The following is a 9,327-nucleotide window of genomic DNA, read 5'->3' on the forward strand; positions in this document are numbered from 1 at the left end:
TAGGGGATAATATAATAGGAAATATCATGCAAATGGGAAAAGATCCTAAAAATGAAAATATGCGTGAAAATGTAATGAATATCACACAAAAATGAGTCTAACGCAAGAATGATCCAAGGGTCTAGCATTGGACTAGTCCATTTCTAAAAGTCCTTACTAGCGTTGGACTAGCAAGTAAACGGAGGGAGAAACCACAACTAGCGTTGGACTAGTGTGGTGACGTCATGCATTCTTAATACATAATAAGACAAGTAGGCATAAATTAAAACAAATAAACACATAAGAGCACGTAGCACGAAACACATAAGCATAATATCTAAATGCAAAAATTCTAAGGAAAGCGGGTAAGGCACGTAACACATAAACCACATAAGCACACAACCTATCTATTACATCGGGGAGCGCCTAACTACAATCTAAAAGGGAAAATAAAATAAAACAAATCTAATTATCCTATCTATTACATTTTTGAGGTATTTAAATGCCTCTCAAATAATTATAAAATTAACTAAACAAACATAAGAAAATTTAAATGAACATTCAAATCAAATAAACAAAGCATATAAAAATATATAAATACATAGGAACACGTAAGAGCACATAAGAGCACGTAATTGACATTGAAATAATAATAATGGGGTACCTCCCTTTTGAAGTGGTGACTAAACGGAGTCAAATTGCCCTATTTATACTCAAAATGAACAAAAGAATCATGGCACTAATTTAATTAAAATAATTATAATAATAATGATGAAAATTCACCTTAATATGTCAAACGTAAATAAATTTAAAAATATCTAAAAATTACAAATTAAACATACTCAAAAGTAACATAATTAGCTATTAAAGAAAAGAAACAATCATAATAAAGAGAGTCAAAATTCATCAGGGACTGAATTGCAAAAATCGAAAAACTTTTGGGGATAAAAATTATATTTTTCTAAAGTTTAGAGGTCAAAATTAAATGAAAGATAAAATTCAAGGACCAAAATGCAATTAATTTAAGGACCTAAGTGAAACAAATTTAAAATGTTCTGGGCCGAAGTGAAACTACTCCAAAGATCAGGGGCTAAAGTGAAAATTTCGGTTTCTGATTTGGGAGAAAAAAGCTATCGGGCCATCATTTTTATTTATTTGGGCCGGATGCTTCCTAAACCCAGCCGAAACCCAAAAGAAAAGAGCAGGTCAGCCCGTCTTTTATCCCTCAATCCCAACCGAAACCCAAAAGAAATAAACCAAAACTCACTTTCAAAACCCAACCAAAACTAACTCTTGGCCCAACCGAAATAAAATATTAGCCCAAATCATTTTTTTTTCCTTCTTTTCTTTCTTTTCTTTACTTCTTCTTCTTTTTTTTCTTCTTCTTCCACCAAGAAGCTGAAGCTTCTCCTTGCTGGCGGCCATGGTTGCCTCCGCCACCGGACCGTCGCCGCCGCCGGTCACCGGCGACATCTCCGGTCGTGAAAAATTACCAAAATCTATTCCCCCACTCGATTTTTCGCGTAGATTCCATTTTTTGGTTTAGTTTTAACAAAAAGTGACCTTAAAGTGGCCAAAAAAGCAAAAAACAGACCAGTTTTTATTTTCTTCAAATCACCCTATCTTTCCCCAAAAATCATGAAAATTATACTACAACACCCTTACAACTCCTACAATACAAATATGATTTTATTTTGACAAGAAAATAATATAAAACGGCTAAAATAAAGCAAAACAGCCCCTAAAATTGATTTATTTTTTGTTGCCTTTTATGCTACAAAAGTGACACAAAACTTAATCAAACAACCTCCCCAAACCATTAACTAGTCATGATTATTCATTTTTAGCCACAATACATGTACAAAATTAGCATTTAATCGAATTTTTATCTTGGCATTTTTTCAAACGGTTAATATGCATGCATAAGAAACATTTCCTTTTCCTCAATCTAGTTCATGCCATTTCCCAATTGTTTAACAATACAACAACAACAATGCAAGGCAGCCAGCAGAAACGAAAGAAAACTAAACAATGAAGCATTGATTTAATATAACAAAAACTAAAACTATACCTCAATAAATATGGAAATCTTTCGATTGAAGCTTTTTTGATGAAGTTTCCAAGCCTTGACCGATAGCTGTCCTCTTTTTGATATGCTTGACTTGCTAGTAGGTGTGTGTGTGAGATTGAGAGGGGGAAAAAGAGAGAAGAACCGAGAGGGATAGGGAATTTTTCTTCTTCTTCTTTGTTTTCTTTTTTCTGCCCTAGTCCGAGAGAGGGAGAGAATGGAGTGTTTCTTTTGTTGTGGCTTGTCTGATGATTTCAACTAATGAAAAGACAAGTCCATGGCCATTGAGTGTGAAATGGGTTAATAGTGATTTTGGTGAAACAAAATGATTATGATTTTTCTTTTTTTCTTTTTTCTTTCTTTTTTTGTTTTTGTTTTTATTTTTGTTGTTTTTATTTTTTTTCTAAACAAACTTGCAAAAATAAGAAAAATGCACATTAAAATGCAAGAAAATAAATAAATTACTAAATAGAAAAAATTCAAGAAAACATTAAAATTTTGACAAAAATTTGGTGTCTACAGCTTGCCCTTCTTTGTCTAGAGTTTCAAAGAAAACTCAAGACAAAGATGTAGACACCAAATTGTTTACCTGTCTCTTCTAGCTGCACCTAAACTAAAATAAACAAGCCAACACTTAACTATAATTATTGAGCAAAATGATGCAATGAAATTACAACAAACGTGACCGAACTCATGTAGAGTTGCCTACGTATCCGGCCATGGGAATCAGGTCAAACGTAGTTCAAATACAAGTGAACCCAATGAAATAAGTACATTGACCATCTGTGATTTTTGCAAAGATTGAAAAAGTTTGAACTCTCAGAACTTCTAAACATGAAATACAAAATAAATGATAAAGCACAATTATTAATCAAATAATCAAGAAAAACGGTCAGTGGGATACGACCCGAGCCTGCCGAGGTTGGTAGGATAAAATCCAGGCCCAACAAAATAAGAATAGTCAGTGGGATAAAATCCGAGCTTGCCGAGGTTGGTGGGTGGGATAAAACCCAAGCGCAACGAACATAAAAATGGTCAGTGGGATAAAATCTGAGCCTGCTAAGGTTGGTGGGATAAAAACTCGATCCCAACATGATATACAAAAGACACGTTAGTGGGTTGGACCCAATGCTAATGGATGTGAAAAAATATAACACATGTTAGTGAGTCAATACTCGATGCTAACGGTGATAAATGACACGTTAGTGGGTTGGAACCGATGCTTACGGATATAAAAAAATATAACACACTTTAATGAGTCAAAACTGGATACTAACGGTGATAAAAGACATGTTAGTGGATTGGACCCGATGCTAACGGATATGAAAAAATATAACACACGTTAGTGAGTCAATACTCGATGCTAACGGTGACAAAAGACACGTTAGTGGGTTGGACCCAATGCTAACGGATATGAAAAATCATAACACACATTAATGAATCAATGCTCGATGCTAACGGTGATAAAAGACACGTTAGTGGGTTGGACCCGATGCTAACGGATATGAAAAATAACACACGCGTTAGTGAGTTGTACTCGATGCTAACGGTGACAAAGACACATTAGTGGGTTGGACCCGATGCTAACGGATATATATAAAAAAAAACATAACACACGTTAGTGAGTCAATACTCGATGCTAACGGTGATAAAAGACACGTTAGTAGGTTAGATCCGATGCTAACGGATATGAAAAAACATAACACACGTTAGTGAGTCAATACTCGATGCTAACGGTGATAAAAGACACGGTAGTGGGTTGGATCCAATGCTAACGGATATGAAAAATAACACACACATTAGTGAGTTGTACTCGATGCTAACGGTGACAAAGACACATTTGTGGGTTGGATCCGATGCTAACGGATATATAAAAAAAATATATAACACACGTTAGTGAGTCAATACTCGATACTAACGGTGATAAAAGACACATTAGTGGGTTGGACCCGATGCTAACGGATATGAAAAAACATAACACACGTTAGTGAGTCAATACTTGATGCTAATGGTGATAAAAGACACGTTAGTGGGTTGGACCCAATGCTAACGGATTTGAAAAATAACACACACATTAGTGAGTTGTACTTGATGCTAACGGTGACAAAGACACATTAGTGGGTTGGACTCGATGCTAACAGATATAATACACGTTAGTGAATCAATACTCGATGCTAACGGTGATAAAAGACACATTAATGGGTTGGATCCGATGCTAACGGATATGAAAAATAACACACACGTTAGTGAGTTGTATTCGATGCTAACGGATATGAAAAATAACACACATTACTGCATGAAAAAGTTCTTGAATACTTACCTGAGAAATCTTTTCAAAATCGTCTCAGTTTGCATCAATTTCTGTACAACCAATAATTTGCTTTGTATTGTGGCATTGTTGCTCCTTCTTAATGCCTTGATTCGTACTTCCTCTTCTATTTGAACCCTAAATGTTTGATTGTAAAGTGACTTTCCATGACTTTATTATAAAAATAATTTTCTCCAGTTTTGCTATGTGAAACAATCAAAATAATGCCACCACCATTCGATTCGTTCAACTTTCGAGAAACGTGTAAACATGAGCATTTTGATGTTCTACCCTCGATGCTGCAAAATCTGACCTTGCACCTCAAATTGCATCCCAGTTGCTTTAGCTTCCATTGCTGGTGTAACATGAAAACTTATACATATGCATCTTTCGATAAATCGAGAAAATTGTCATTCGATAAATCCAATGAGACAAATGAAACTGTGCAACACCCGAAGAATTTTTATACAAAAATGTCAAAAATCAAAGTAATGTAAAAAATAACCATCGACTTGTATTGAAAGAAAAAGATGACTTTAGAAAAATGAATTACAAATCCAGCAATCTATGTTGATGATCAAAATATTTTGGCCTCTAACAAAGCGCCCCATTCGATCCTTTGGATATCGTCCGTCTGAAATTCAATGCCAGCAGGAAAACCACAATATGAAAAAGGAATCCCAATGAACTAAGTCACCCTTGCTCTCTTTGTACAACCCTACCTCAGCGTCATTTCGGGTTTTTACCAAAATTCCCTCCATCCTTTTGTTTGTTTGTTTTTTTTTCTTTCCTTCTTAATAATTTTTTTTTCTTTCTCCCTTTCTCCTTTTTCCTTTTAAAGGCGTCATTGCGGGTTTTCACATGATGAGTAGTGTCAATCTCACACCCTATCAACCCAAAGATACATCTAAAAAATTTCCTGGCATTAGTATATGAACATCATTTATCAATTAATTAGAAAATTTCTTGACAGAGATATTGCAAACAACAGAAGTCAGGACTTTTGGCAGCTCTTGTAATGGGTCTGGCGGGGTGCTTAGAAAAGTTAAGGCTTAAAACTAATTTCAAAAGTAGTTTAAATGATCTGAGATCGCATTGTTGCATCAACCCTATTTTAGGGTCAAACCAAAACTTGCCCCAATTTATTCTCAACTGGGATTCTCTTCTCTTTCATTTTCCCTTTTTTTTCGGCCTTCTGCCACTTTTTTTTTTTTTTGCTTTGGTTGCTTTATCACTTTTCAGCTCTTGAGGCTTTTCTTTCCTTGTCAACTCAAACCTGCCCCAGTGTGGGGTTTGCGATTCTCAGGGTTGCCAAACGAAATAATTTATTCTGAAGGTTCGAAAGGGGTAACTAGGGATAGAATGTTTGTTTGGAAAAGAAGATGGTCTAACTTTTTATTCTGTTCCTTACATTAACTCTTAAAGGAAACTTTCATTAATACGAAATTTCTTGCATGTATCTGAATTAATTGACTGAGGAAGACTCCTGTTCATTCATATCTATGAAACATAAGTGAGTCACCGGACAATACTCTTCCTTTTTCTTTTCCTCTTTTCTTCTTTCTTTTCTCTCTCTCTCTCTCTCTCTTTTTTTGACAACAAACCTTTTCCAATCTTGCACCAACAACAGTTGCCTCAATCATTTTGTCTCTTTTTTGAGAAGTCACGCTGTCTCTTTTCCGAATAGTCACGATTTGACCCTTTTATTGTAAGCACAGGTCGTTCCTTTTGACTGTATTTGGTCGCTTCTCATCAACTAGAGATTATTGTTCTTGATACTGCTTTCCATCAGCCTCCCTTTTCTGCTTTTTATTCAAGCGACCACTAATTTTATTTCTTTCATCTTGATCCCCATTCGGTCTGAGTTCCTCCTTATACCATTCGGGCCTCTTTAAAACATCTTCGGATGTCTCTTCACTACTCCTCTCATTTTGAATTTCAAATTCACATTCGTGAGATATCTAGATAGCTACCATCAAATTTCGGAACAGTGATATCCAAAGGGTCAGGGGGTTTTATTCGTGACTATCTGAAAAGAATGCGTAAGTAACACAATATGTATAAAACTGTACATTTTATTGCATTTTAAGATAAAGATCGAAATGTGTCTTCAAAAGCCACTTGATTGAAAACTATTTACAAAAAACATGGTTAAGCAAAAGACACATGCATGAACAATTTTCATGGATTTAATAAAAAACAACTCCCCAAATTTATCGAAACTCCCCTCGAGAGGGAGTGATCTCACTAGTTCGGGATTTTCAAGTTTCCTCATCGGGGGTAAATGCTTCACAGGTGTCCTTGTGTTCGGGAAAGGGATTCGTACTTATGCTCGGTCATTTTTCTTCCTTTTTTCTCAGCACTATATTTCCTGCTTCGATCATATCCTGGATCTTATGCTTTAGTACCCAACAGTTACCGGTTGAGTGACCAGGCGCTCCAGAATGGTAGACACAAGCGACTTGAGGGTCGTATCCAGCAGAGAAACCCCGACGAGGGTAGTTTGGAGGAGGTATGTCATCAATTTTAGCGGCAGCCTTAAGCTGTTCGTACAGTTGGTCAATAGGCCTGCCTAAATTGGTAAAAGTTCAAGATCGACCGAGATTTTGTATTTCATTGATTTGAGGATGGTGGTAGGTCTGTTTGTTTGGTGGAGCAGGTCTAGGATTATAAGGAGGGCGAGGTCTAGTTTGAAAGTTAGGTGGAGAAATATGAAATGGTGTTGTGGGTGTGTTTGGATAATTTGGCCGGTGTCAATGATGGTTAATGGTAGTACAATAGACAGGTTGAGGGTGTGACTGGTATGAGTAATGGGATGGATAAGTGGGGTATTGTTGGTACCTTAGTCGGAAAGAAAGGCCTTGGTTCCAGACAAATGAAGTTTCCTCCTCTTTCTTTTCGAACTGGGATTTCTTACTACTGCCGTCTTGATTTTGCATCGCTTCCAATTGTGACTTCAGAGCTGACACATTAACAATCTTTCTTGCTCTTACAAACTCATCATACTCTTCCAATTTATTAACATTTTCTGCGAAAGAACATCCAGTCATGCGAAAAATCTCCTCAAAATAGGGCGGGTCATGAGCTTTAATAAATGTACGCACAATTTCATCTTCAGTCATGAGGGGTTCCACCTTGGCAGCCAATTTTCTCCATCTTTTTGCATACGTCTTGTGATCCTGAAATGGTTTTATTTTAGTTCCTTCCAGAGTGGTCATTGTTAGAGCCAACTTGCAATTGTATTCGTATTGTCTTACAAAAGCAGTTGATAAGTCCAGCCATGTCCTCATATCCTCGGGCTTCAAATTGAAATACCAGTCCAGTGCATCGCCTTCTAAACTTTCAGGAAACACACGAACTAGCAGATTCTCGTCATCTATTGGCTTGCCCAACTTGTTGGCAAATATTCGGAGATGCGTCTTGGGGTTGCCCGTTCCGTCATACTTGCTAAACTTGGGTGCTTTAAAATCCATAGGTAGTTGCATGTCAGGAAACAGGCATAACTCGTTATAACTCAAGCCCCCTTGTTTGCTCAAACCCTGACTCTTCCTCATGAATTCATCAAACCGATCCAACTTTTTTAGCAAATTCTTGTCAATTGGTGTGGAGGATCCCCCAGTTTCAACTTTCCCTTGGGCAGCGGTATTTAGCGTGAATGGTTCAGCAGTGAAATTGTAATATGGCCCTTGAGGTTCAAGTGGCATGTTCAGATTTACAGATGGATAATTTTGGGAAATTTGGGGGTGAGGAGGATTGGCTTGGGTAGCAGGTGCATGGGTATGTGGTAAGCCATGAGTGGAATAAGTGAAAATTTCTTCAGACGGATTTGCAAAATGGGGAGTAAAGGAGGTTTGAATATAAGGTAAAAATATTGGTTCAGTTGAATTGGCAGGTAAGGGCTCCGGCTGGACACCGCCACTGCTACCAGTGACTAGCTGACCAATTACACGTCGTTGTGCGCTCATTTCCATATTTAGCTCATTTGAATCTGTTTAGCACTTCGCTCAGTTGAGCTCCCAAATTTACCAAGTCATTTGATGATGTCATTACAGGCCTATCGGACGATTCCGGGTGTGTATTCATGTTTACAATATTTCTTGAAACTCAGCTACGTGATTGTGTAATGATAGGGCTTCTTTGTGTAGCTATATTTGAAAAACACCTGACATTTTTAGAAAATCCTATTTAGCATCATCTCTTGACCGGCTTTTGGCAAAGCAAGAAAAGAAAGAAAAGAAAAGAAAAAGACACGAGTTAGTATATATTAAGGTAATTCGGATGCATGCCCTATTGGGGGACCCCTTTTACGCCAAGGGTTGGCCTAGCATGAAAATGCAATCATTCAGAGCAGGCACTATACAATACCTGATGGATCCAATCGACTTATTGAGATTCGAATAAAAGACAATTTTAAAAAAATTTGGCTAATTGGAGTGACAAGAGACAATTTGTCTTAACAAAACGAGGACAGAGTCCGAATGAATTGATTATTTTGATTGACACATAAAGTGATACTAAAAATCAATTTAGTGTGAAAAGCTTATTTTTGAAAGGATTGAAATGTCTCGACTAGTTTCTTCGATGAACCATAGATCAAAACTTTAAAAGAGAATAAACGGGCTAAATGGATCGAATGAAATTGATTGTTAGTTCAAAAATTGATTGGATTATCCTAAAAGTGAATAAAACTGATCAAATAAATTGGATGAAATTGAGAATTTGTTCAAAAAATAAAATTGACTAAATGAATAATGAATTGGATAGAATTGATGATTTATTCAAAATTGATTGTATTGTCCTAAAAATGAATAAATTGGTCAAATGGATTGGATAGAATTGACAGTTTATTCAAAAATCGACTGGATCACTGGTCGAATGAATTGAATGAAATTGATGATTTATCCAAAATGAAATTGAATGAAAATGAAATTAAAAATGAGCAAAATTGTATGGATTGAACGATCTATATAAA

General features: G+C 36.3%; 1 protein-coding gene across 1 annotated transcript; it reads right to left on the reverse strand.

Annotated features, from left to right (window-relative positions):
* Nucleotides 1-6,691: 6,691 nt before the first annotated feature.
* On the reverse strand, nucleotides 6,692-8,326 carry LOC113767449. The gene is made up of 2 exons (XM_027311552.1): nucleotides 7,197-8,326; nucleotides 6,692-6,923 (listed from the first exon to the last, which is right to left on the reverse strand). Exons 1-2 carry the CDS (start codon nucleotides 8,324-8,326, stop codon nucleotides 6,692-6,694), a joined length of 1,362 nt encoding a protein of 453 aa, XP_027167353.1.
* Between the last annotated feature and the right edge of the window lie 1,001 nt (nucleotides 8,327-9,327).

The sequence above is a fragment of the Coffea eugenioides genome, chromosome 1, assembly GCF_003713205.1.
Source record: "Coffea eugenioides isolate CCC68of chromosome 1, Ceug_1.0, whole genome shotgun sequence".
Classification (NCBI taxonomy): Eukaryota; Viridiplantae; Streptophyta; class Magnoliopsida; order Gentianales; family Rubiaceae; genus Coffea; species Coffea eugenioides.